The sequence below is a fragment of the Aspergillus fumigatus genome, chromosome 4, assembly GCF_000002655.1.
Source record: "Aspergillus fumigatus Af293 chromosome 4, whole genome shotgun sequence".
In the NCBI taxonomy this organism is placed as follows: domain Eukaryota; kingdom Fungi; phylum Ascomycota; class Eurotiomycetes; order Eurotiales; family Aspergillaceae; genus Aspergillus; species Aspergillus fumigatus.
The window spans coordinates 1,896,038-1,921,943 of record NC_007197.1 but is presented as its reverse complement, the minus strand read 5'-3'; the positions used below and the strand labels follow the sequence as shown (position 1 = coordinate 1,921,943).

The window sequence follows — 25,906 nt, the reverse complement described above, 5'->3', positions numbered from 1 at the left end:
CTGTAATAATCATCCCATAAGATCGGCATGCTGAGGCCTACGGTTTGCAGTGTTTCAGCCTTCCCGTGTGTCTAGACCCGCCGATTGAGAGGAGAGATGGATCTGTCCAGTCCGAGAGAGAGCAGACTGGTTAGTCCTAGGAGTTGTCTTTTTACAGATGGTCATCGGGGGATCATGGAAGTAGGACTGGAAGTAGGAGAAGTCTCTTCTGGTCATCCTCCATCCCCCTCGTAGACATAGTGTCTCCGTACCAAGTGTCTGCGTAGGTAGTGCTAACTAATTAGTCTCTACTGAGGATCTATTCATTCCCCGCGTTATTTTTCTCTTTGTTTTGTCTCCTAGTCTACCTCTCCTCCTTTAACATTACCTTTAATAATTTATCATATCAACACAGCCTCGTTCGCTCACCATCTGCTCGCCCTCTTGATCTTTCGGCCTCCGCTTAGTTCCCTTAGATGGCTCGCTAACACAATCTATGTATTACTTTCTCCCGACAGAGAGCCATGCTCTGCGTTTCGATCAACGATACCTTGTCTCGTGAATCTCCGATCTCTCGCAAGTCTGCAGCAGTGTCCTGGCGCCCACCTATACCTTAACGGCGGAAGAGCGAAGAGCAAACACTACTGGTAGAGGGAAATTAGAACTATTACCATCGGCAACAAAAACTCACTGTCCGAAAATTATGCCTGACTCAGTCGAGTCAGAATGGTCGGATTCAATCCTCTCCTGCAGAACAATGTCATTACCCCCCTGCAACTCCCAGTGTGTCCCCGGTGATACGACTGCTCCTACGTTCCGAGACGATGAGCCCAGGTTCGACTCCTCGCCGACTTGCGGGTACGCCGGTAGTGCCCAAAACATCGCCATTGAGCGTTTGGTAAAATTGAAGCAGGAACTCAGAGCGCTTGACTCGACATCATTCTGGAGTCGGCTCATGGAGAGCGTCACTTCGATCTGCAATGCCCAGTATGGCTTCGTAGCTCGCAAGGTCCGAGACCATGAGCTCGTGAACGAGATGGGGGATCACAAGCCGAGTCTGTTTGGAATTGCGTTCTATTACAATGACGGGCATCAGACGGTTGGGATGCACAGACACAGATACTTTGCTGGGGGCAATCTCTTGTCACATATGGATCATGAGAAACCCTGCTTGATACCGGAGAACCTTGAATCCCTTAGTTCTTCCTGTCCGGACAAACTCCCATTTCCCGCGGACGGATACTTGGCTGTGCCGCTCTTCTTTCGAACGAAGTGTATCGCCCATCTCGGTCTCATGTGGTCCAAGTCTGGCCTACAGAAGCGAAATCTACCGTGGTCATTCCTAGAGATGATCCTATATTCGCTGGAAGATTTGGTTGTCCAGCAGATTCATAATGATGCCGAGTGTCCGAAACACGATCCGCAACCGAAGACAGAAGCGGCGGGCACCCTTGGAAGTGTACGAACCGTCGACAGTGTGACCCCCAGCACTGCCAATTGCGACGCCGAGTTCACCACGCAGCCGCTCAAGCCGTATGCTCGGAGCTTGTCCCATGAGTTACGAACGCCAATGCAGGGAGTTGTGGGAATGCTGGATGTCATGCATGCCACCGTACGAGAGGCCTTGCAGGCAAAATCTTCTGCCAAAAATCAATCTGTCTTTCAATCTCTCAAGGAAAGCATTGAGATGGTTCAAGGTTAGTTGCCATGAAACATCCTTCCCGACCAAGCCGCTAATGCAAACCGAATCACAGACAGTGCAAGACGGGCGGTTGAGGCCGCAGATAACGTCGTCCATGCCTACGATCTCAATATGCAAGTTCCCAAAACACCCCAGCGGGAGCGGGAGAGCGATCCGTTTAGTGGCCTTGTCCAGTCCCCGATTGAAAGTCTGCCAAACATCTTCACCGAAGGCAGCAACCCATACAAGCGGCGGCGGAGCAATCCCGCTGACTGGAGCGAAGCATCGACCTCAAAGGCTAAAGCGCACCGACGCTCGGCCAGGGAAGAGCTGTCCCCGCGGAGTGAGGACGTCAAGAATGCCGTTCACGAGAGTGAGCAAATCGTTCACGCAAATTCCTCGCATCACTTCGATGAGGTCATGGCAGACATGGTGGAGGCTCGTCCCCCGTTAGCTGTGAGGAGATCAGCATCCCATCTGCTGCTAGAAGGCATCAATCTGAATATGAGAAGCCCCTCTCTGAGGGTCACCAAGATTCGTGACCTGCTTCGACTGGTGATAAACGAATCGCTCCATGTCGGCGGCCGACCTGATTTTAGTCTGAGCGAGGCTACGGAGCTAGGAGAGAGAATCGAGGTTCGGACCCGATCGTCCAACGGGGAAATTTTCTGCAAGACTATCGTGTGGAGCGTCGATGAAGCGCTACCGGAAACTTTGCTGGTGGATGACAAAGACCTGGCAAAGTTGATCTCGTGCGTCTTTCTAAACGCAGTGAAGTTCACAAATAGTGGTATGATTACAGTCAGCGCAAAGGTTGGTTCCAATATCGGTGAAGTCTTTATCACTGTGCGAGATACTGGACCAGGTATACCGGAGGCATTTTTGCCCAAGCTCTTTCAACCTTTTGCCAGAGGAGATGCGTCAATCACTCGGAGCAAGGACGGCCTTGGTCTTGGACTTCTGGTCGCTAAGGGTCTTGCTAGGAAGATGGGTGGTGACTTGATCTGCGTTCGCTCGTCTACCTCTGGGCCCGATCATGGCTCGGAATTCGAAATTAGTATCCCTGTCACTCAATCCAAGTCAAGCAACAAGCCGGTAGCTTGCATGACAAGTAGTTTGACTCCTGACGGCAGCGGTTCTTCACGATTGGGTACGACGAGTACCTCGAGCAATTCCCGCCTCGAACAGTCCATGCTATCACCCTTGATCCGCCGGCCGAGCCCGCCGATTCAACAGCCATCCCCAAGCTTGACCGAAGAAATTTCGTCTCAGACATCCACTCCCGTTCGCTCCGTCTCCACCGCAAAATTTATCCGCCCTTCAATCAACAGGGATGCGTATGATGAGAAGCTCGGACAGAAGCACCCGCTCACCTTCCTGGTAGCTGAAGACAACATGATAAATCGACGGGTTCTGGTGAACATGCTCAAACGGCTTGGGTACCAGGATATTTATGAAGCCTGTAACGGAAAGGAAGCCGTGCGTATCATGCAGGATGTTTTGGCAGCGCAGAAACCCAAAGCTTCGAGTCGGCTCTCCGACTGTGATCAGTTGGGAGATTGCGGATGTAAGCGCATGAAACCAGTCGACGTCGTTCTGATGGACCTCTGGATGCCGGAAATGGACGGTTATGAGGCAACGTCGAAGATCCTCAGACTGGTAGATGATTACCAGCGCCGCACCCTTCAGGAACAACCGAGATCTCAAGCCAATAATTTACTGCTGCCGCTCCCCACAGTGCTTGCCGTCAGTGCAGATGTAACCGATGAGGCTCTCGGACGTGCCTCCAAAGTCGGCATCAAAGGCTACATGACCAAGCCTTATAAGCTGTCAGATCTGGAACGATTGATCGTTGAGTTCTGCGGCGAGGCGACGAGTCCAAATCTTGACCGGATGAACATATAATGACACCTGACATGATTCGCATTGCTATTACCGGCGCAATCTCACCTCTGCGTTTTTGCATTTTATTGTTTGGATGTCTATTTAATTTTTCTATACCCCCGTTCCGTTTTGCTTCAATTTTATGCTGGGCGATACGTCTTTAATAGATCATTTACGGCCGATGATTGACAAGATTAGAACACATGAATCCAATAATCGATGGAATTGGCCATCTGACAAGCACTTCGTTTCTCTGGTACAGACTACATGAAGAACGCAAAGGGCTCTGGTTTGTAAACCAAGTCATTACATCCATATCAAGCTCAATCCACAACTATAACAACAGAACGCTGGAAATGCAACAGACAGAACTCGGGATAATATGAGTGTCCCAGCCCGCAAGTGTCATCACAGGTTATTTCCCTCTCGTTGTCTTAACCGCAGCCAAAATACCGCGTCTGTGTCGACCCGACCAACAGGCGTAAACAGCCTACATTTATACGCCCATCTTAGCAACTGGGTGATCCGAGGTATACGTAGAGACGATACAGATCGAGAAAAATAGGACGCCACTTCCCATGCAACAGACGTCGCCGACTAGTCTCCCTCTCCTGCGCCCACATTACCCCCCTTACGTCAGCTTCTGCTTGATGAAGAAAGAGCGGAGATGTGACAGTTGCCAGGCACATGTAGCGGACAGCACGGCGAGTTGGATGAGTGTCCAGCGGACAACACGGGCGTTGGTAGCCTCGGATTGATCACGGAATTCAGCTTCACGCTCCTACAATTAAACAAAAGTCGGCAAATCAGCAACCGCCATTCTCCCGAGTTCCAGACAGTGTAAGACAGTCGGAAAAGAACAACATACCCGTTGGAACACCTGCTCGCGGCGAATGTCCTGTAGCCGCCCATTGAGATCCTTGACCTTCTGCACAATATCCTTCATCTTGTCCTTGTCCTCGGTCTCAATCTTGCTTGTCTCGCCGATGGCAATGTCCAGGTTCACCCTGACGGCGCCCGCGGGCGCACCAGACAGCCAGCCGCCCACGGCAGCGTTGGTGTCGGGCGTAAGGCAGATTCTGTGCTGGCCGGCGTCGGCGGCGGAGAAGGTGAAGCGGCCGGCGTGACCGTCGCGCTTGGAGACGACGCGGTGGTCGTTGTCGAAGGTCTCGTCGACAGTGATGAGCATCTTCAGGTTAGGGTCGACCGAGTACGTGTTGGACTGTTGGTTGATGACTTCGGTTCTGAAGTTTCCTGTTCATTCGGAAAAAAATGTGATAATTAGCAACCAACTGGGAATAATAGAATGACCATCGCGTACCAACAACCAGAGTGTCCTTGGGCAGATCCTCATAGAAGCATTTTGTTTGACGGCCATCCATGTAGAAGTAGAGGGCATTGGCGGGCACGGCAAGACAGAGAATGGCACATACGGCCAGGGCTGATGAGAGCCACGAGGCCGATGATCTGGTCGGTGCCATATTGACAGATCCCAATTGAAGTCAGGGCGATAATCGATGCTGGAAGAGAAGCTGGCGTTGTCGGTCGTTGATGTTGACTGAATGAAGATCTGGCACCAACGACGGGACGGTCTTGGCGCGATTCGATGGGCGGAATGGAATGGAGGAGACCGGCCGTTTTCTGCGTACCGGTTTCCCTCTTTCAGCCATCACGGTCGGCATCTCGTCGTTGATTTCATCTTTTAATTTCTAATTTTCTCTTATCTAGAACTCTGTCACTAGAGGTTTTAAATCATTTTGCGAACTTCTAGATTGACCGAAGCCTTTTCCGGTCTCTTAAATCGCCATCATGGCCGCCGCCGATGTGCGCGATATGCTGGATTTGCCCGCAGAGGGCCAGCCTCGACCTCACAAGAAACAGAAGGTGGTCGAGAAGAGACCAGGTTAGTTTGCATCTATGCCAAATATTACCAGATGCAGACACTGATGTCCAGGCCTCAGAGGGGATTACTCGTGAGCTCTACGCGCTTCTAGGCGAAAGGGCGCCCCCGATCGCCATTAATGAGAACAGATACAAGGGACGACCGAAATGGATGAGCAAGCTCAGAGTGCGCCCATGGTATGCTCTCGACTTCGGAGATTTGATGTTATGACTCTGCTTGCTGATTATTTTCCTTGCCAGGCAAATGACCCCCTTCACCAACAATGCTCGATCGGATGGACTTGTTCTGCGTCACTGGCAAAGACAGTCCGAATCCGCAAAGGCACCGGCACTTGAAGGAGCTTCGGAGATGGAGGTCGATCAGGCGAAAGCGGGAGGAGGGGCTGCAACACCAGAAAAGGAATATCCATTTGCGAAATACAATGTCAAACCTCGCGTACCGAGACGCTACACTGACGAGGAATACAACCGGCATCTGAAGAGCGATGACTGGTCGCGGCAGGAAACTGACTATTTGATGGACCTTGTCGAAGAGTACGACCTCCGCTGGGTGGTTATTGCCGATCGCTACGATTTCCAGCCTCAACCCATAGACGCCGAAGCGAATGCGACCGCGCTCGTCCCGGCTAAACAGTATCGAACAATGGAGCAGATGAAGGCGCGCTACTATTTCATTGCTGCATCAATGCTGGCCCTGGAACATCCCCCGTCAGAAATGTCCGAAGCCGAATTCGATTTGCACGAGAAGATGATGAAATTCGACCCAGACCGTGAGCGGGCTCGCAAAGAACTCGCTGCGCTCCAACTAAACCGCACCGCAGACGAAGTACGCGAGGAGGGCATACTTTTGGAGGAGCTCAAACGCATCACGTCCAACGAGCAAAACTTCATGACCGAACGCAGGGAGCTCTACTCCAGACTCGAAGTGCCCATCAGTGTGGGCAATACTACCATGTACCAGTCTAGCCAGGGCTTATCCCAGCTCCTGCAAACCCTCCTCCAAGCCGACAAGAGCAAGAAGCGACGCTCCATTCTCGGACCCGAAGCCGCTGCCCCCAGCCCCGCAGGTCAAACACCTACATCGAATGCCCCAACCAGCGCGCGCGACAGCCGAGCAGATACCCCCAGCCACGCATCCGCCGGTCCATCCAGCAAGAAGGGATCAACTGCCGCCGCCGCCAAGGAGCCCCCGCAAACCGTCAAGACACTCACCCCAGCCGAAGAAGCCCGGTACGGCGTACAACACCACGACCGTCTCGTTCCGGGCGTGCAATTCCGAAGCGACCGCGCACAGAAGCTCACGCAGGCCAAGTCCAACGTTCAGTCTCAAAAACTCGCCACGGCGCTGGCAGAGCTGGAGATCCCGCCGCGTCTGCTTATGCCTACGGAGCGGGTGTGCAAGGAATTCGAGAAGCTTATCCACTCGGTCAACCTGTTGCTTGATGCCCGCAAAGTGTCCGAGAAGATCGAGAGTGAGATCCGGGTACTGGAAGCGGCCAGAGAGGAAAGAGAGCGCAAGACCAAGGAGGTCAAGGATAAGGGGAAGCCGGAGGTCAAGTCTGAGGAGGTGGAAAATTCTGATTCTGGAGCTGGAGACTCCGCTTCGGCTGCTCCGACGGCAGACGAGCGTGCAGACGAGCGTGCGGATAAGGGACTGCAAGGTGCCGAAGATCCGGATCAGAGTACGGGGGACCGTGATGGTGTATCTCATAAACGCTCAGCTAGTGTACTGAGCAATGGGAGCGATAAGAGTACCAAGCGGCAAAAGAAGTAGCTGTCTTGGTGGGATATCTGGCGTCAGTGTTGGTGGTGCGTTTTAATATACCTCTGTACGACTACATGAATTGATATCAAATTTCTGGTCCATCGGCAGTCTTCATATTTCCTATGTGCTACTAGGGATAACATTCTGGATCAAACAAACGGCATGGTCCCATGGGTGTTACTTCTCGCCTTGAATAGGCAGACCGAAAAAGGCACCTTTTGAGGTTATGTTCCATCAGACTCGCCCGTCGCATCCGCGCTGTACATCTGAATCAAGGATCCATTCATCCAGATAACTTCACTCTGGGTCAGAATACAGTTCGAGGCAGTCTTGGTACTTGCTGGCCCAATCATCGAGGGTTGTTTCCGCGTCATCGCATTGGAGGTGGTGTTCCTCATTATCCGCATAGGAGTGCTGGACATTGGGTCGTTCGAGAGCATCTTGTGATATTATGCATCCTTCTTTGTCTTGGGGAGTACTGTGTGAATTCTCCTTCTTCACAGTATGCTTTGACGAAGACAGTGACACGCCATCGCTCGCAGTATCGCGGCATCTCTTACGACTAGGGGACCTCAATTTCATGGTTTGTGCTCCCTTCTTCCGACCAATGGTGTTACAGCTAGGATTCGCTTTTGTCAATGTATGCCTATGTCCTTTGTGCTTATGATTGTGCTGTTCCATTCGTAGACTGTGTGATGACTGTAGTTCTCTCGCAGATTCCATCGAACTATCCCGGAGACTCTCATTGAAGGCTTGCGCATAGTGCCCCGATGCTTGACGCTCACCCGCACAGTCGCTCGAGCAATTTGTAGGCTTCTGACTCCATGGAACTCTTCGGTTATCAGACATTTGAGCGTCGGCGAGATTCTTTCTTCGAACTGCGAACCTGCGCCAGGAGCGAGAATTGACGACAGAGTCGCAACTCGCAGAGTCGCTGGCATTTGAAGGCCTGATGAGAGCAGTTGCGCCAGACCAGCGGGAAACTCTCAAACGATCAATAATATGCGCAATAGGGGGTTTGTTCGGCGACTCCCATCGTGTGGACGATGCTTTGCCGGAGTCTTTCTCAGCAGTTTCGTACGTGTCTCCATCTACCACAGTATATCCATAGCCAAGACGTCGCCCTCCCGACATCCATCCAATACTGACTTTGCGCGGCGACGTCACTCCACTGCGCATTGCAACGGATCCCAGGGAGGTTATGGACCGGTTCAAATCAAACTGTTCGGTAAATCTGCTCTTCAAAGCATCTGTTTTGCCAAGAGAGCCACAATCCAAGGACGGAACATGCTTTTCCAGGAGTGATACGCTTCGAGATGAAGAATTAGAGGAAAGAGCAGCGAAAGGTGTCCTGCTACAGCTGACTTCTCTCTTCTCAAGATTCGCTGGAACGTCCGCGGACGCAGAGCTTGTCCTGGGAGAGTAGCATGAAGACGCTTGCCTTGCATCTTGCACCCCCAGCTTTAATACTCCTCCGTCCCAGACCGGTGTTAGTATCCTAGCGGGACGACCAATGCCACCGCCTTGGTATTGCGTAGTCCCAATACCGGAGGTGCTGCTGTGTGGGTCCTCGTAGCTTGATTGACTAGGTGATAAGATAACAGGTGAAGTTGACGCAGACGCAAGCATCTTCGAGATGCCAAGGTCTGCGAGGTGGATCGACTGGTCTTCGCATGTCGGGTGTCGTTGTCTTCTTTTTGTGATGAGAAGTTCCGAATAGCGCTCTGTGGACGGGCTAACCAGATTGAAAGTATGGAGTAGTGTGCCAGAGCCACGACCAGGAGACCCTGACTGTTCTTGAAGGGTAGGAGTGATGATGTCCTTGCCTTCGAAGATGTTCAGGGATGCTGCTGAAGCCGAAGCAGCTGGGACAAGGCCGCAGTTCGCATTGTTCTCACCGGAAGAAGCTCGATTGTTAAGGCTCGCGGAAGGACGAGGACTCCCTCTGGCTTTAGGACTTTGGACATTGGGTTCGTGGGATTTGAAAAAGCCATGCATTGCCTGCGGACTCCAGCCTTCATGCTCTGGTGAGCTGAGAGACACTTCTGTGTGCTGATAAACTGGACACTTGCCGTCCTTTGCCAAGAAACTGTTCCCTTCGTTGGGGTAGGGTTGCGCAGGAAGTACACCCTCACGACCAATACTGGCTGCAGCCTTTACATTGTCCGCAATGTGGGTCGGAGTGGAAATGAACTGCGCATCACTGTCATAGCCTCTTTCGCTCATTAAGCCACTTCCAAACTCATGTGGTGTGACGACGGCGCCGTTGTACTTCGCAGACTTCGAAGAGATCGAGAACAAGGAGGTGCCGGATCTTCTGTCAGATCTTCGCGAAACCACGTTCAATCTCTTTGACTCTCGAGAAAGCCTCCTTCGAAGCTTTTCCGAAAGCCCTTCGGAGGAATGTCTTGGGCTTTGAGGTAGGATTATATACTCATTCGCAGATGAAAGGCCTGATCATGTCAGAAGGGGTGTCCACAGATATAAGGAGCAGGTGATTCCCAAGCACCTCTTTGATAGTCATCTAGGAAGAGTGGTGGTTCAGTCTCATTCAGTTGGTATGTTTGTCCATCAACGGACGATGGAGGGGATTTCCAAATCCTTCTAAACCGACGGCAGAGAAGGAGATCCATGAGCATCAGTGAGGCCCGCGTACACACAGGATACGATCCTCACAGACACATCGATCGCTGCGTGTTTCGCTGAAACAAAGCATGTCCCGGAGTTGAGCCGTAGATGCCAGGCTCAGCCCCGAAACTCTCGTGAGGACGATCATGGAGGCCCAAAACGGAAGCAGCGAATAGAGGTGATGGTCAAGACAAGGAAGGAAGCATTCGTGGGTGTTCTTGCCTTCCCTGGCTTTTGCGACAAATTTGCGATTCTATCTTCCTTCCTAGAAGACTGATAAGGATGCTATTGGTTATGTAACTATATATCCTTCGGCGATATAAAATGGGTGCCTCTCGGGTCAATCTACATCGGAGGAGCAGTAATGCGCCGAGAATATTACGTGTCGAAGTGTCCTGTCCCCAATACCTATTAGCTACTTGCTCATCTCATGCTTAGGATAATTTGTAGAATCTGTTCATCCCACCGAGGATTCGTCGATTACTTCGTAGGGTTTTTCGAAAAGCGGTCTAAGTACAATCGCAAGTGCTTCGGGTCTTTCCCATTGGGATTGATGAAGGCGGATGTAGATCAGCTTCATCCCTATCATTCAGTTCGTAAATGCAAGTCTACCAAGGACACCTAAGCTTGAGTTCGAAGCAATTGTCTTGATTCAGGTTGATTGTTTCCATCCAAGGGTCCAGTCTGACAACGGCATCACTGTATGATATAATGACCAATGGACCAGTAACCCCTAAATCACCACTCTTATCATTTCCATAACCAGTAATATTAGGCATTCTCACTCTACAAGATGCAGAGGACAGCTGTTGAGAACGTAGATGGTGAGATGAGTAAGTATGGTAAGAACCAGTAATCTGGTACCCAGGTACTGAAACCGTTTCTAGGTTGCAAATTAGTGGCCGATCACGGACCCCGAGCCGGACTGGCCAGCGTTCTCCGACATCCCACTAAGGTACGGAGTACACTGCACACCAATTATGGGGCCCAAAAAGACTGGATGCGTAGCTGGAGGCTAACAAAATTCTGGAGGATAACCCATCACGCCATTTTGACTCATGACTGATTGGGTATGGTCAGGAAGAGTTTATCACACTCTGCACTCCGTGCATCGACGGTCATTGAAACATCGATACACCTTAGTATTACCTGTCATAATAAAAACACCTAATAACTCCGTGTCTTACCAGCCAATTACCACCGATTACCCCTCCATTCCCCTCCAACATACTACGGAGTACTGTCATTTTTCTTTTTTTTTTCCCTCGTGCTGCTCCTATCTATCGGCGGGCCCACATCGAGGGGCCTTCCCCTCCATCCTCTGCTCTGTATCCCAATATTAAATATTCCCCCATCCCTCTCCCTGCTTCTTCTCTTCCGTCTTCCTCTTTTATCCTCCCCTTTGAACTCACCTTTCTTCAGCAAGAGACTGATCTCTCTTGTCTGTTTTTATATCTCCTCTTTTTGTGTGACTTTGATTTATCCCGCTTACCATTCCTCCTTTCTTCTCCTTCACATCTCGTATCCTCTTCTCTCTCCCCTTTCGTTCATATCACACATCATTCAAAATGGTCCAATCGTAAGGATCCGCTGACTCTTGACTTTTCAATGCTTTCTTCTTGACATGCACTAACATGGGCTCTGTAGTGCCGTTTTGGGTTTCCCCCGTATGGGAAAGCTCCGTGACCTCAAGAAGGCCACCGAGGCTTACTGGGGCGGCAAGATCTCTCGTGATGAGCTCTTGAGCGAGGGAAAGAGACTTCGTGCTGAGCACTGGAAGATCCAGAAAGATGCTGGTGTCGATATCATTCCCAGCAACGATTTTGCTTTCTACGATCAGGTCCTCGACCACATCCAGCTCTTCGGCGTAAGTTGTCCTGATTGTTAAGGCTTATTCCGCTAAGTAGTCTAACAAAATCATTGAATAGGTCGTCCCTGAGAGATACAGCAAGTACAACCTTGACCCTCTTGATGAGTACTTCGCCATGGGTCGTGGTCTCCAGAAGCCCGCATCTGAGGGTCAGCCCGCCATTGACGTTCCTAGCTTGGTATGGTGCTCCGTTCCATCAACCAAACGTGCTCAGAAGGTTCCCATTCTAATACGATATCTACAGGAAATGGTCAAGTGGTTCGACTCGAACTACCACTACGTCAAGCCTACCCTCCAGGAGAACCAGGTCTTCAAGCTCGCTTCTAACCCCAAGCCCGTTGCTCAGTTCCTCGAGGCCAAGGAGGCTGGCATCATTACTCGTCCCGTCATCCTGGGTCCCGTCTCCTTCCTGACCCTCGCCAAGGCCGACCGTGGTCAGAAAATTGACCCTATTGACAAGATCAACGACCTGGTTCCCGTCTACGTTGACCTCCTTGCTCAGCTGAAGGCTGCCGGCGTCGAGGACGTTCAGATTGACGAGCCTGTTCTCGTTTTCGATCTCCCTGCCAAGTCCAAGGCTGCCTTCAAGCCTGTCTATGAGAAGATTGGTGCTCTCGGTGACAAGGCTCCTCGCATTGTCCTTGCCACCTACTTCGGTGACATTGTCCACAACATTGATGTTCTCCCTGCTCTGCACAACCTTCATGGTATCCACGTGGACCTTGTCCGCAACCCTGAGCAGCTCGATGCTGTTATTGCCGCTCTTGGCCCCAAGCAGGTCCTCTCTGCTGGTGTTGTTGATGGTCGCAACATCTGGAAGACCAACTTCAAGGCTGCCATCGAGAAGGTTGAGCACGCTATCCAGAAGCTTGGCAAGGACCGAGTTATTGTCTCTACCTCCAGCTCTCTTCTCCATGTCCCCCACACCCTTGAGAGCGAGAAGAACCTCGATCCCGAGGTCCGGGAGTGGTTCAGCTTCGCTGTCGAGAAGACGCACGAGGTTGTTGTAATCGCCAAGGCCGTCACCGAGGGCCCTGCTGCTGTCCGCGACCAGCTCGAGGCCAACGCCAAGTCCGTTCAGGCTCGTGCCTCGTCTGCTCGCACCAACGACCCCAAGGTCAAGGAGCGCCAGGCTGCTGTCACCGAGGAGATGCACAACCGCAAGTCTCCCTTCCCCGTCCGTCTTGCCGAGCAGAGCAAGTCCATCAACCTTCCTCTCTTCCCCACCACCACCATCGGTTCCTTCCCTCAGACCAAAGAGATCCGTATCCAGCGTAACAAGTTCACCAAGGGTGAGATCACCGCTGAGGAGTACGAGAAGTTCATCGAGCAGGAGATTGCCGAGGTTGTCAAAATCCAGGAAGAGCTTGACCTCGATGTCCTCGTCCACGGTGAACCTGAGCGTAACGACATGGTGCAGTACTTCGGTGAGCGTCTCACCGGTTACGTCTTCACCACCCACGCCTGGGTGCAGAGTTACGGATCTCGTTGCGTGCGCCCTCCCATCATTGTTGGTGATATCTCGCGTCCCGCTCCCATGACTGTCAAGGAGTCCAAGTACGCCGTCTCTATCTCCAAGAAGCCCATGAAGGGTATGCTTACTGGCCCCATCACCTGCCTCCGCTGGTCTTTCCCTCGTGACGACGTCCACCAGTCCGTCCAGGCTCAGCAGCTGGCCCTTGCCCTCCGTGACGAGGTCATTGATCTGGAGGCCGCTGGTGTCAAGGTCATTCAGGTCGACGAGCCTGCTCTGCGTGAGGGTCTCCCTCTGCGTGCTGGCAAGGAGCGTGAGGACTACCTTACCTGGGCCGTGCGTGCTTTCCGTCTGGCTACCAGCGGTGTCTCCGATGGTACTCAGATCCACTCTCACTTCTGCTACTCTGAGTTCCAGGACTTCTTCCACGCCATTGCCGCTCTGGATGCCGATGTTCTCAGCATTGAGAACAGCAAGTCTGACGCCAAGCTGCTCAAGGTCTTCGTCGAGGAGGCTTACCCTCGCCATATCGGACCTGGTGTCTATGACATCCACTCTCCTCGTGTTCCCAGCGAGCAGGAGATCAAGGATCGCATCGAGGAAATGCTTCCTTACCTCCGCCCTGACCAGCTCTGGATCAACCCTGACTGTGGCCTGAAGACCCGTCAGTGGCCCGAGACCAAGGCTGCTCTGACCAACATGGTCAATGCTGCCAAGTTCTACCGCCAGAAGTACACCAAATAAATGGTGTGACTGGCTTTTTCAATGAACGGGGACGACATTCTTCAACCTGTCGCTCCGGAAACAAACGGAATTTGTTTTCGTTTTGTTAATGTGATGAGTTACGACGATGATACCAAAAGTTCAACATAAGGGTTCGGGGTTTTGTATTAGAAAATATGGGGGTCAACGGAGTTTCAACATTTACGATTTCAACATCGGCGTTCAAGCCAAACATGACTGCCTCTACATGCGGTCAGCATTTCCATCGGTGGGATGTTTCTTTTTTTTCTGCTACTTCGGTTTTAATCAAAAGGGATGTGCATGATCGCGGCAGTCGGCGCCGCTGATGGTTTTTCAATATTTCAACAATGTGTTGTACATGACACTGGAGGTACTGATTTAGATCTACCTCGTAGAGCCTACTCAAATGAAAGGCAATTTCTATTTTATCTCTGTTCTATCTCAGTAGACCTTGTAGATGGTGACTGAAGGCCTGTGGATATGAGAAAACTCTGAAAAACATGTATCGCAGCGACATTCTGTGATGTGAAGACTCATAAGTTACCTCCACACCAGAGTAACTAGCGAGGATGGGTCATACTATCCAAGAGAGATGAGGTCCTATCTTTGAGCTTTCACCGCAGAAGCTCGCAACTGAAATCCACATCACAGCCACGGACACCATGGAACAGCAGCCCCTCGACCCGCGACCGCCTTCTCCCCAAACTTCTCTACATACCACTTCCTCCCCCAGCGCGCATGAGGCAGCATATTAGCCACCGCATTAACAACAAACACGACCGCCGGAAGAGGCAGGGGAACCTGTAGTGTCTCCGCGAGCGCGGCAGCGGGCTTCAGCCACGGAGCGATGGGCAAGGGCGGCGAGGCATAGGCGAGTGCCTGAGCGGCGGGGAAGACGGCCGTGCCGACGAGAGAGAAGCCGAGCCACTCGAGCCATTCGAAGGCGTAATGCGGGTAGAGGATGGAACGGAAGACACCGCGGGCGGGTGGGATGACGTAGACCTTGTCATACTTATTCTTCCTGCCCTTGGCATTGGCGTTGGCATCCGCGTCAGTAGACGAGGACGAGGACGATGCCTGGATAAAGGTCGGATGGTCCTCGTCTCCATGCTGGGTGATATCCTCGTCGGACTTCTCGGCCGCGTCGCGCTTCTCTGCTGCTTCGCGGCGCAGATGGAAGAGGGTGCGCTCCGAGTGGATGTTGCCTATCATACCGGCTGCGAAGAGGACCATCCCCAGGCAAGGCAGGAAGTGCGTTGCGGCGGAGTAGGACGACGGCCCTCCCGGAACGCCCGAGACGGCGCCGTCGGTCTTGTACCCCAGCACCGGGACGTGGTATCCCACCAGCCAACCAGCCAGACAGGTCGAGTTGAGCCAGTTGAACAGCACCGCCATGGAGACGACGGACGCATGCATGGGGGACATGCTGGGGGCCGCGAAGAACGGCGAGATGATGGCACGGTTGACATAGTGGATTACGTATAGGGACGCAACGAGCTTATTAGATAGTGGGAGCGAGGTAATGTTGAGCGCTGGCGGCAATTTGTAAAGAATGTAGAGCAGGTTTGCTGGTCCCACGATCTCCATGAGAAACCACCCCAGTTTGCCCGGGATGTTCAGCCAGGATCTCTGGTAGGAGCCTTTGCCAGCTGGATGCCAGGAGACAGCCCATTGGACGAGCGAGAACTGGTTTAAGTTAGACTACCATAGTTCAAGGACAATTGCATAAACTTACCACTGGAAAATATTGGAATATGTTGAGCAGGGTTGTGTAGGCCTGAGGAGTGGGTAGGATGAGGTCTCTCAAGGGGGGAAGAGATCCCATGAAGGTCGAAAATGCGGAGCCCATATTTGCCTGTCTGACACATCAGTGAAAACTTGAAATAAGGTGAAATCAATAAGATGATTAACACTGATGAAAAGAAAAACATACGTGGTATTAGTCCCTGATCTCGCTACCAACTTATTCTAAGGGCCACGCTGGTTTGGGACGCTGAGATGCACAGGTGCTACAGAGTCGAAGACGAGGGTGATCAAGGAAACTCCGGGAGTAAATCTTCAGACCATGGCCATATGCCTCTTTAAAGTCTCAACACAACAAAAAGAAGTGAATTTAGGGATATTGGAGGTGAATCCCATGTCAACAAAGAAGGATCAATAGCTTTGGTTCATCCAATGATGTCACGAGACAGTCACTGCACGTGATCAGCTGCTTAGTTACAGGTTCGATGTATCGAACATTGATCAACTCCTTGTCACAACTGCAGATGGATGTATCTCTTCTCCCTCCTTTGGCAGCCAGTACTCATAATGTATATCTAGAAGTATACCAAACAGCCGAGGACACAGTGTATGGGAAACCTGAAGACAAATCCGTTCCAACCCAGGAGGTCAAGCATGGCATTCTTTCTTCAAAAATAAAGTAATGCGCAGGGGCTGGCTTGAGTGGCTTCAGATGTCGATGCCGAGCAATTATTATCCATCAAGAATTTCTATGCGAGTTTTTATTGTGCTTCAATCAGTCGACGTATCCATAGTGTCAGTCACAGTCTGCGTCAAGGGCTGTCGTCGTGCCGCTAGTCTCTCCGCCTTAAATGCATCAATCCTGGCCTTGAGCTCCGTATCTAGGCAAACCCAGTCAGCCGCGTCGCTTTCGACGATTAAGAAAGACAAAAGACAAGAGCTTACCAGGGGTTACATCCTCCATCTTGAGCGGAGCTCTGTTGAACGGATCATGTGGGTCACTCAGAAGATGAGATCGAAGAGTAGAACGATCCATGGATACCTTGGATCCAGGGAGGATAACTGGATCTTCCATCAAGGTATAGATCAGGGGATCTAGAGAAAACCCATCAGCTATCTGGCCATCACCACGTAAGTAATTCGCCGAACATACCCAAGAATTCATCAGGAATTTCGCCAAGATCCTCCTCGGCTTGTTCATCAGCCTCCTTGGCCGCCCTGACCTTCGCCTGCAGCTGTTCCCATTGTTGGAGCTCCTCCGGAGATTTCAGCGACCATTTGCGGAGGATCTCCCCTGCCTTTTGAAAATTCGCCGGCTTGTAGGACCGTCCGTCCCTTGCGACGGCGAGGATGAAGTTTTCCTTGCCCATCAGGTTGAGATACACATCGACGATCTCACTCAGCAAAGCCCGCGGGTTAAAACCGTACTCTTGCAGATTGTCTACTCGCAAGCTGGAGCTCTTTGGGCCAACCATGGCATCCAGGTTGTAATCAAGCATGTCTGCCAATCTCTGGACGATTTCAGGCATGGTGAACGAGTCTGCCAATGCTTCCGTAAACAACTTGAGCATGGCGACCGTCTCGTTCGTTAACTGCATGTAGGATTTGGCGTTCCGTTGAGCGGATGCAAGATGCTCCTCTTTTTGTTGACGCTCCTGAGGATCCATGTTGTTCCCATTGCGACTGAGCTCCACCTGGGTATCATGAATCGTGATGAATGCGCCAAAGGATTCATCAAGCACATATGTCACGTCGTTTAGAAGCAAGTTCACAAAGCGAACGAAAAAGTCCAGATTTTGCTTGGACTGGTTGTAGAGCTTGTTTCGATACAGAGTGTTTGGCCAGATACACTTGATTATCTGGAAGATTTCGTAGCGGATGTTGAACTTGTCAAAGAACTGGGTGTGCGTCCCCGTATGCTCTGCTTCAATATAGAACTTCATAACGGCATGCAGCAGGTATTCATTAGCAAAAGGGAAAGAGTTCAAAAGATCGACTAGAACACCGCGTGCGCCACCAGGGCGAGGCCATGTCCCCCGGAACAGGATCGAAACAAGACCCGCTTTCAGGTAAGGGTTCTTGATGTAGTCCGAACTCTCCAGAAAAGTGATACAGAGCATAACTAACTCGTCCCCCTGTGTCGCAGTGATTATCTGCGGCATGCACCACATGATGAATTTGAAGTTGCTGACAATGTCATCCACAAAGTATTCGGGGAGACATTTAAAAACTTCCGGCTGCTGCTCCGGAAGAGGCAACTTGATCGGTTCCTTTGGGAAGTTGACGCCGGACACAAGCCTGAGCAGCCAAACGATGACATATCTCATGAACAGCATGGAACGTGCCTGCCATTGGTCGTCGAACAGAACGCCTTGCAGACTGTACTTCAGGGCCAGACCCAGGTCCAGCTTGTCCTTGTATTTCCTCAGAGCCTGTTCGAATACCCTAAGCTGCACTGGATTGTGGATCCATCTGGGTCGCTCCAGCTCAAACCTCCTGATCGTACCCTCCATGTGCCGAAGGTCCTTCTCAAGCTGGTCCAGCTTTGACGTCAGGGACTCACTACCGTAGTGATGAGCAGCAACCGTCAAAAAAAAGATTTCAGTGATGAAGTTGGTAGTCCCTTCTTCCTGCTTTGAGTAAAACGCGTCCGACGCATGCTGATCGGCATTGATCTTGGTTTCATCTTTCATATCAACGCGCGGGTTCCGGTGCAAATACCCGGCATCAATCCTGTCAATCTAAAAGCCCGGTAAGCTTAGTGGAAGAGTATGATGAGATGAAAGGGCCAAGCTTACCTTGGTGAAGGTTGCGTCCATGAAAGGTTCACAAAGCTTGTCTAGACATGTTGTGAGATTGAACATGAAACCGTCCGAAGCTACGGTAGTAGGATCCACCTGCATTGCTCTTCGTTTGTGGTTGATGTTCAACGCGGCAGCGAACCAGTCCAGGACTCTGTCTCTTGCCTCCTTATTCGCACGAATGATATGATTGACGACATCAAACAGATCTGAGCTAAGCATCTGCTGTATCATCCTCATGGATCTTTGCGCATTTAAGATATATGACTGATCTCGAGTCTTGGGACTCGAGAAATAGGTCATGGTAACATTGCCCTGGAGAGGTGACAAGCGGAACCACGGACCCAGAAGCGTCTCCTTCTCAAACAATGCTGGATCACGGCACTCGTTGAAAAAAGAAGACTCCGTAATAGCAGCGGCAATGACCGGATTACCAACCAGGTTTCGCAGAGCCTAGACAGGTCAGCAACAGGAATCTTGAAGAAAAAAGCGCTAGAGGCATAGTATACTATTAGATAAGACTTGTAGTCATCATTGATAGTCATCGAAGCGAGGTCGCGGCTCATCTCCTCTACGGCGGCGATGAAAGCCGGCTTGATGCTTTCGTCTTCCTCAAATCTTTTCACAGCTTCGCCCAAGAACTCAAGATCAACTCCCTTATCATCTTCGGGATCCAGAAGAAGATATGGCTTCAGCGGAGACCGCTCGGATGGCTCGAGCCTAAGGGACAACGGAATCAGCCAATCTGTCATCCGTTGCGTCAACTGAACAGGGGAGAGGTAAGAACCCACCCGAACATCTCCGGCATCGTGATCGCAAAGATGCAATAGCTCATGCACAGGCGTCGTGCCTCACTGATGACAGCGAATTTCGGATCATCCTCGCGGGCACGGCGAAACCCTTTGTGCAGCCTTGAGATCCGGCCCCAGCATGGCAATAGATAGTCCAAAGGCTTCTGCTGGGTATTCGAGGCGGCTTCAAGGAGGGCCTGGTCCAGTACAGTCGTGTCGATGCGCGGTTCGCGACCCTGGTCCTCAAGTTCACTCCGCAACCCAGGCAAGTAGATCAACTTGTGCCCATGGATATCCCGCTGTCGGTCCTCCCTCAAGCTAAGCTTGAAGACGGCGCTTAGTGTGCGATCCTCAAAGGATTCAATACTCTCTTCTGCCTTCGGTGGCGGGGGCGTGTTCGATACCGGGGTATCAGCTACTGACTCCGGTGCAGGACTGGCAGGGGCCGACGGTGTGATCTTGATTCGCTTGCCTTCTGATTCTTGCAACTCCAGCCGAGGCGAAGAAGTTTGTGACCGCGGTGCGCTGCTGATACTTATCTGGGGCTGCGGAGCGTCGAAGGTTTGTTGAGGAGAAGGACTGGGCAGTGAAGGTGTAGAGGGCTGGGTAGAAGCTGTCTCTGGCCCTGACGCATTTTGCGAGGATGAGGATGGATTCCCAAGCTTTGCAAGGCGCTTGTTGCGGATCTGCAAAAGAAGTCTTAGCTGACATCCGGCCACAAAACCACTAGATTCGACAACGAGAATCAAGTGGTAACGCACTCACCTTATCCGCATCAGAAAGAGTATCTGACATCCTCCGTTGACGGGGGAGATGTGAACGAATGTCCCAAGACGAGGCTCAGCGGGGCAGAATGGTGCGGAGAAGATAGAGTAAGCAGTTACTAGTATGACTGATCCAAGTGTGATCACAGAAGCCAACAGTCAAAGAAATATGCGCTTGGAGGAATCTGGGCACATCGATGATTTAGTATCAGGAAGGGTAACGACCGGCCAGGCCGATGGATGAATGCTAGTGGTCACTCTACTGTACCGATGACATTCGGTCATGGTCGCTGAGATTCGCCTGCATGATTAATGCCCTTAACTAAGCCAGGCAGACCGCCCTTGCCATTGCTCCACCTGTTAAAACCTGAAAAATAAATATATTATATTGTTTATCACTTATCCCTCTAAAGAACAGTATCAATTGCGTTTGAGTTGATGATTTAATCTCGTCTCACAGCCGTCGATAAGAAAGTATTTGCACAATAAGAGTAATCATAGACATCAGTACTCATCAGTCCATGGGACGCCATCGAAAATCTCCGCCAGTCATTTGCGTCTAATGCAAAATAGAAAAGCAAACAGAAGGAGCTGCGGCCAAAAAGGAATTGTAGAGAACCAAAGTCGCGGGTCAAATGGAAAAGGGCATATCTGAGGCTTGCTAATATCTCCCCTTCAGAGAATCTAACTGCCGGCAGCTCTTAAGTTCCATGGACCTCGCCTCCTTCATCTTCTCTACATCTGGGAAGAACCAGCCCTGGGCTTCTTGCATCATCCGGTCCCGAGCATGTACTTCGCTCTCGCATTCGTACCGCAATTTGGTGATATAGTCCACTTCCACTTTTGTGTCCAGCTGGCGAAGTTTCTTCGCACTGTAGTCTTCCACGTCCCTAGGATTGACGAAATAATTGATGTTGTATTTCGGTGTCGTCCGCTGCATAGTGTGAGGGGGTACGGCGGCATCAAATCTGTAGGAAGGACCGGAAGGAGACGACGAGCCAGAGAAAAGAGAGGAGAGCAGAGGAAGCACGAATAGAAGGATGAGAGGGAGTAGTGACTGGAAGGTTGCCCAGCCAGACGGTGCGGCTTCGGCCTGAGCGCTGGCTTCGCGGGGTCTTCGTCGCGGTCGTGGCCCTCCAAACTGGTGTACCCGGAAACCTGGACCTCCGCCCATATTGAAAACAAACTGAGGACCTCCTAAATAGCATCCGTAAGTATGAGCCCTCAAAGAGACAAGAGAAGAATGTGAGCCAAGCGTACCGAAAGGACCAAACCCTCCTCCTCCGAACCCGCCATTGAAGAAGCGATTGAACAGCTCCTCGGGCGATATCTCCTCCTCGAACATTGGACCACCAGCACCCGCTGAGCGCGGGAACCCCCCACCACCACCACCAAAGCCACCAAAAGGAGACGCCCCGGACGGCCCAGCACTAGGCGTGAACCTGCTGTCCGGATCTCCACCAAATTTATCATACTTTGATTTCTTGTCCGGGTCCGATAGCACCTGGAAAGCACGAGAGACCACTGCAGCCACATGCATCAGCTACATCCGCAATGCCATCATCCTAGCATCTGAGGAGAAAAACTCACTCTTAAACGCCTCATCCGCCCCCTCATACCCGTTCTTATCGGGATGTGTCAATAAACTCAGTTTGCGGTATGCCTTCTTGATCTCCCCATCCGACGCAGACTTGTCCAAGGCTAGAATCTCGTAGTACGCTGTGCTCGAGCATTTTCGTATCCGGATCACGGCTGCCTTCTGTTCCGCAGTGTATTTGCGATCTTGGTTCCCCTGATTGTGTTCGCGTGATCTGGCTGAACCGCCAGTATCCGCGCCGGATGCTGAAGCGGACGGCATGGTGGACGAGATAATCTGATGGGTTTAGCCGTCGAGTCGGGCGTTGAAAAACTTGGCTGGACACCCGCTCCGTCGGTTATCGATTCTTTCTTCTCCTATGAAGAAAACTCGCTTTGGAGGCGGCGCAAGTTAAAGGCGGCAGAGGGCCTTGATTCGGTGGGCGTAAGCGACGGCAACGAGAGGATAATACGCTTTCCAGACGGTAACAGAACCTTGTTGAGGTGTCCAGCGAATAAGGGAAGAATAGCGTCAATTTGACTCTATGATTGTGATGGTTGGTCTCCCTAGCTCTGGAAGATAAACGTGGTGTCTTTTTCGGAGTTCAGATGTTGACGCTAAGCCGCGGGCTAGGCCTGTCAGGTTATCACTCACCCAGCGGTAGGTAACTTTGAGTATTTTATCTACAGTAGACGAGCTAGCGCTACTGTCGCACGACCGAGCATTAATTTGAAGACAGTCCCCATAGTCCTTATTTGAGAAATCTCCTTGCTTCTCGTTCGATAACCATCGTTCATTTATTAAGCCTTTATCTAGACATTCCTAGTCATCCGGAACAATGGCTGGCGAAGACACAACGGAAAAGGCGAAACAGTCGCTCATGCAACGAGCCAAGGCATGGGGAGGTAAGGACCCAGCTAGCAATGACCACACGATCTGTGATGAATTCCATAATCCGATATAGTAACAAGAGTCTAATCAACGTGTATGCCTCTACCTCTAGAAAACCCATTCCCTCCCACTCTCCTGGCGTCTCTCATCACCGCGCAGCACATGCGTCCCTTCCAGTTCCTGCCAATGCTATTCCCCCCGGTCCTTCTATTCACCAGCTATGCGAATATCCAGGGCTTCAAAACAGACAGCGCCGGGATCAGCGCCGCATGGTCGGGCCTCTATCTTCTCCTTGCAGGTCGGCGACGGCAGCCGTTGATGAAGAAATGGGGCGCGCGGGGAATTGTTCGCGGCACGACCATGGGCCTTTGCCTGCTCAATATGGTGGGCGGTGGATTGGCTTATACCCTGGGGAAGAGAGAAGACCATGATGAGTGAAAAGACGATGGCACCCGTGACGTTGTATCTTTATTTGATGCTAGGTATATGATGTGGAGTAGGGTGTTCCGGTTGGGTTGTTTGTCTCAGTATATATGCTTTGGTGAGGTTTGGTCGTGTATAATACGCGGAAATAGGTGGTAAAAAGTCATTACGCTACGATAGCGCTGTCTGAGTTTACTCCAAGTACCCATAGACGGCGTGAGTTCGGCTACTCGGCGTACAGCCGCTGAGACAGGATGTATTCCCGGACGCTCCGAGGGACCAACCAGTCGAGATCCTGCGAATTCGTCTGGATGGCCTCGCGTGCTTTCGTTGAGCTCACGGGCTTGTCACCCGGCTTCTTCCCTTCTACAAGCTGTATGCGCTGCGCCCACTCACGCTTGCCGCCTTCATGCTCTCGGCCGCCCTGAGCCAGGTGGAGTAGAAAAGCCTTTTGTTCTTCCTTGCTGCCCCATTCATCACCAGGACGCATGGTGACCCGTAGTCTATGTTGAGAGAGGAACGGCCCCAGCCGTTGGAGGGTATGTTCCGGGGGATAGTACTTGGGGTTGAAGATTCGGATCAGAGTGTCGTAGCCCGTGAGATGAACCTGCTCCAAGGCTTTTGGGTATATTCCTGACTGTTCGATCTCCGCCGCTTTATCCACGAAGTATGGTTTCTTTGTCACTCCGATGTCGATCTGCTGGAGGCCCGCGTCTGCCGGAGAGGACGAGATCGTCCCTAAGTGCGATAACAGGTCCTGCGCAAACAACTCCATCATAGCCAGACGGTCTTCGAAGTTGGCCGGCTTGGATGGCTTATCGGCGTTCTGGGTAGCGAGGAGTAGCAGCAGCCGCGACGGGACACTGGGTTTTTCCAGAAGGGCTGAGCTTGCGATCCTCAAATGAGCAAGAGTTGGAGGGTTGAACGACGAGTCCAGGACATAGAGTATGTCTGGGGCCTGCGAAGGCTGTTTTTGGTATTGTTGGTGGTTCAACGGGACGGAATTAAGTATCTCGAGGTTCTTGGAAGAAGTGATGAAGCGCTTCAACGCGGCTTGATATTGTGATCGAAGCGCCTTGTATGAGTTGCTCGCCATGATGGCTGACTCTGGTAGTCAAATTGGCTAGCAAGACACTCACGACGTGTTGATAGTGAGAAAGGGCTGTTAAGCTAAGGTAACAGCCATCCAAATAACGCTTGATGCTGTCACGTCAGAGGCGGCTGACTGGCATCCACTGGTGGGGTCATTCTGATAAATCATCCAAGGTTAAGAAGGCGGGCGGCTGCAGTTCCAGAATGCGCAGCCCACGGCACAACGACGGCAGATATTGAAGGTAGCAGCACTCATGCTCTCTTTCAGATGCACTTGAAGAGCCGGTTTAATGGCTCTACCTAGGGGCCAGGCTAGAATTTAGATCTTGATGTTGTCTTGCACGCCTTTCCGGCCAGTCTGACCAGCAAATAACTGGTCTGTGGGCCAGGGGCCGAATGACAAGCTCGTAAATTGTAACAGCTTGATTAACGCGGAGACGATCATAATCATGGGTCATTGGCCTCACAAATCACAGCTCCATGGGAATAAATTCAGACATTTGGAAGAGTCTTTGATTCCCACACTGGGGCCCGCGGCCTGATGTGTGAAATCTGACCCATTTCGAATCTCAAACGCGGTATGGAGTAGATACTCCATATTTGCTGGGGAAGATCATCTGAATCATGTTTCATTAAGATAACTTGTCAATATTTGGGGATCTGAATCATTGATGCTTCTGTGATTATAAACGTATATGTTCTTCGGAGGGAGTCATCTAAAATATGCAGATATCGAGCTGTCCGTCAAGTACCTTAATCCCTTGTTGGGCCAATTATATACTCTAGGTATGGGGACAGATTATTGATGCTAGTTAAGTCAATCATATAATTGTCTCGATTAGGATCACACTGTAGACGGAGTGTTACATAATTCAAAAGGGGTCAGGCCACGCAAAAGTCACGCTTTCAACCCTCCAGACCTCTGTTGTTCAGTATCACCGTCACTGGCCGACATCAAAGCCACTTCCGAATGTGAAACATTGGCGTAGGGTGGTTAACATGAGACCAAGCGAGGAGGACAGCCACGAAAGTAGCAGACTGTACTCCGTAGCAACAGGTCCTTCGTACCTCGTTTCAACTCAGCCTACGGACTGCCCGGATAGACGCCACGGGTGGCCAATTCCATCTGTCTACTCTGGACAACTGAAAAAAACTAGCCTAGACGTCAGTCATTTGAAGAAATGCCGCGACTCCAGAACAATTTGCTCGTTGTCTAGACTCTCTATTATTCTCCACCTCGAATCGACAATCAGTAAACTATCCATTATCCATGCCTCTCGATCCTCGCTTGCCAGCATGATGGCTGTTGATCGGCGACTGTCAAAGCTCGCAATTTACCATAGATGGTTGCATTTCGCTCATGATACTCCATAATAGACGCGGAAATGGCACTATTTTATTGACTCCGGAGACGAACGCTCATTGTATGTGAAGAAATAGACAGTGGCTTCTGTATTCCACGACCAGAAAAGGGGAAAGGGGGCATAGAATTCACCGGAGCCAAGAGTTGTGCCCCGTCGTCAGTATTACTGGTAGTGCTCCTTCCTTCGTGCAAATTCGACACGAAAATTTGAGTTAATAAGCTTGGCCAGGGGCACGGAATGTGTTGACCTGAGAGCAGATCAAGATGAATTTGCCATTGCAGGTTCCATTGTTTGTATCCTTTAAAGTTAGAAATGGTATGTACTGTTGGGCCTCGGACTGGGAGCGGTACAGAGTATTGTTCTATCCCGACTTCTAGTTCCTTTGGGGCTTCGCCTCTTGGGACACTCCGTACGTCGAATGGCCAGCGCATGCTAAAGTCTTGGACTTGGTAACCTGGTATTTATCTAAGGAGAGACCTCCAGCAATGCGGCCACTGCGGAAATGGCCGCTCCAGTCTGTCTAGAATTTCTTCT

At 51.3% G+C, this 25,906-nt stretch overlaps 10 protein-coding genes across 10 annotated transcripts; 4 read left to right on the top strand and 6 right to left on the bottom strand.

Moving 5' to 3' along the window:
- Nucleotides 1-16: 16 nt before the first annotated feature.
- On the top strand, nt 17-3,776 carry AFUA_4G07400 (ATP-binding response regulator). The gene is made up of 2 exons (XM_746993.3): nt 17-1,676; nt 1,734-3,776. Exons 1-2 carry the CDS (start codon nt 683-685, stop codon nt 3,563-3,565), a joined length of 2,826 nt encoding a protein of 941 aa, XP_752086.2. The 5' UTR covers nt 17-682; the 3' UTR covers nt 3,566-3,776.
- Nucleotides 3,777-3,792: 16 nt separating this feature from the next.
- erp5 (emp24/gp25L/p24 family protein) lies at nt 3,793-5,115 on the bottom strand. The gene is made up of 3 exons (XM_746994.2): nt 4,866-5,115; nt 4,413-4,798; nt 3,793-4,325 (listed from the first exon to the last, which is right to left on the bottom strand). The coding sequence occupies exons 1-3, from the start codon at nt 5,023-5,025 to the stop codon at nt 4,176-4,178; spliced, it is 696 nt and encodes a 231-aa protein (XP_752087.1). The 5' UTR covers nt 5,026-5,115; the 3' UTR covers nt 3,793-4,175.
- An 86-nt stretch (nt 5,116-5,201) lies between these two features.
- On the top strand, nt 5,202-7,220 carry AFUA_4G07380 (SANT/Myb-like DNA-binding domain-containing protein; the record flags this gene model as incomplete). Its single annotated transcript, XM_077804589.1, has 3 exons — nt 5,202-5,447; nt 5,506-5,623; nt 5,687-7,220. The coding sequence occupies exons 1-3, from the start codon at nt 5,354-5,356 to the stop codon at nt 7,218-7,220; spliced, it is 1,746 nt and encodes a 581-aa protein (XP_077660735.1). The 5' UTR covers nt 5,202-5,353.
- Nucleotides 7,221-7,508: 288 nt separating this feature from the next.
- On the bottom strand, nt 7,509-10,800 carry AFUA_4G07370 (uncharacterized protein; the record flags this gene model as incomplete). The annotated part of the gene is made up of 2 exons (XM_746996.2): nt 9,721-10,800; nt 7,509-9,664 (listed from the first exon to the last, which is right to left on the bottom strand). The coding sequence occupies exons 1-2, from the start codon at nt 9,848-9,850 to the stop codon at nt 7,509-7,511; spliced, it is 2,286 nt and encodes a 761-aa protein (XP_752089.2). The 5' UTR covers nt 9,851-10,800.
- A 177-nt stretch (nt 10,801-10,977) lies between these two features.
- On the top strand, nt 10,978-13,927 carry metH (5-methyltetrahydropteroyltriglutamate--homocysteine S-methyltransferase; the record flags this gene model as incomplete). The annotated part of the gene is made up of 4 exons (XM_746997.2): nt 10,978-11,418; nt 11,487-11,706; nt 11,768-11,887; nt 11,954-13,927. The coding sequence occupies exons 1-4, from the start codon at nt 11,408-11,410 to the stop codon at nt 13,925-13,927; spliced, it is 2,325 nt and encodes a 774-aa protein (XP_752090.1). The 5' UTR covers nt 10,978-11,407.
- A 645-nt stretch (nt 13,928-14,572) lies between these two features.
- Nucleotides 14,573-15,776, bottom strand: AFUA_4G07350 (3-oxo-5-alpha-steroid 4-dehydrogenase family protein; the record flags this gene model as incomplete). The annotated part of the gene is made up of 2 exons (XM_746998.1): nt 14,573-15,613; nt 15,663-15,776. The coding sequence occupies 2 exons, from the start codon at nt 15,774-15,776 to the stop codon at nt 14,573-14,575; spliced, it is 1,155 nt and encodes a 384-aa protein (XP_752091.1).
- Nucleotides 15,777-16,441: 665 nt separating this feature from the next.
- On the bottom strand, nt 16,442-20,057 carry AFUA_4G07340 (ubiquitin-ubiquitin ligase UFD2; the record flags this gene model as incomplete). Its single annotated transcript, XM_746999.1, has 7 exons — nt 16,442-16,551; nt 16,616-16,783; nt 16,824-18,411; nt 18,469-18,924; nt 18,981-19,191; nt 19,263-19,966; nt 20,028-20,057. The coding sequence occupies 7 exons, from the start codon at nt 20,055-20,057 to the stop codon at nt 16,442-16,444; spliced, it is 3,267 nt and encodes a 1,088-aa protein (XP_752092.1).
- Nucleotides 20,058-20,380: 323 nt separating this feature from the next.
- Nucleotides 20,381-21,884, bottom strand: AFUA_4G07330 (J domain-containing protein; the record flags this gene model as incomplete). The annotated part of the gene is made up of 3 exons (XM_077804588.1): nt 20,381-21,223; nt 21,287-21,550; nt 21,617-21,884. The coding sequence occupies 3 exons, from the start codon at nt 21,882-21,884 to the stop codon at nt 20,688-20,690; spliced, it is 1,068 nt and encodes a 355-aa protein (XP_077660734.1). The 3' UTR covers nt 20,381-20,687.
- An 18-nt stretch (nt 21,885-21,902) lies between these two features.
- Nucleotides 21,903-22,931, top strand: AFUA_4G07320 (uncharacterized protein; the record flags this gene model as incomplete). The annotated part of the gene is made up of 3 exons (XM_747001.1): nt 21,903-22,046; nt 22,429-22,507; nt 22,606-22,931. The coding sequence occupies 3 exons, from the start codon at nt 21,903-21,905 to the stop codon at nt 22,929-22,931; spliced, it is 549 nt and encodes a 182-aa protein (XP_752094.1).
- Nucleotides 22,932-23,142: 211 nt separating this feature from the next.
- AFUA_4G07310 (nicotinate-nicotinamide nucleotide adenylyltransferase) lies at nt 23,143-24,012 on the bottom strand (the record flags this gene model as incomplete). The annotated part of the gene is made up of 1 exon (XM_747002.1): nt 23,143-24,012. The coding sequence occupies one exon, from the start codon at nt 24,010-24,012 to the stop codon at nt 23,143-23,145; it is 870 nt and encodes a 289-aa protein (XP_752095.1).
- Nucleotides 24,013-25,906: the final 1,894 nt, after the last annotated feature.

Coding starts and splice junctions, on each gene's coding strand:
- erp5 (XM_746994.2), bottom strand. CDS start 5,025: ATGGCACCGACCAGATCATCGGCCTCGTGGCTCTCATCAGCCCTGGCC. Junction 4,799..4,865: donor CAAGGACACTCTGGTTGTTG/GTACGCGATGGT, acceptor CCGAATGAACAG/GAAACTTCAGAACCGAAGTC. Junction 4,326..4,412: donor GCGAGCAGGTGTTCCAACGG/GTATGTTGTTCT, acceptor GTTTAATTGTAG/GAGCGTGAAGCTGAATTCCG.
- AFUA_4G07400 (XM_746993.3), top strand. CDS start 683: ATGCCTGACTCAGTCGAGTCAGAATGGTCGGATTCAATCCTCTCCTGC. Junction 1,677..1,733: donor AAGCATTGAGATGGTTCAAG/GTTAGTTGCCAT, acceptor ACCGAATCACAG/ACAGTGCAAGACGGGCGGTT.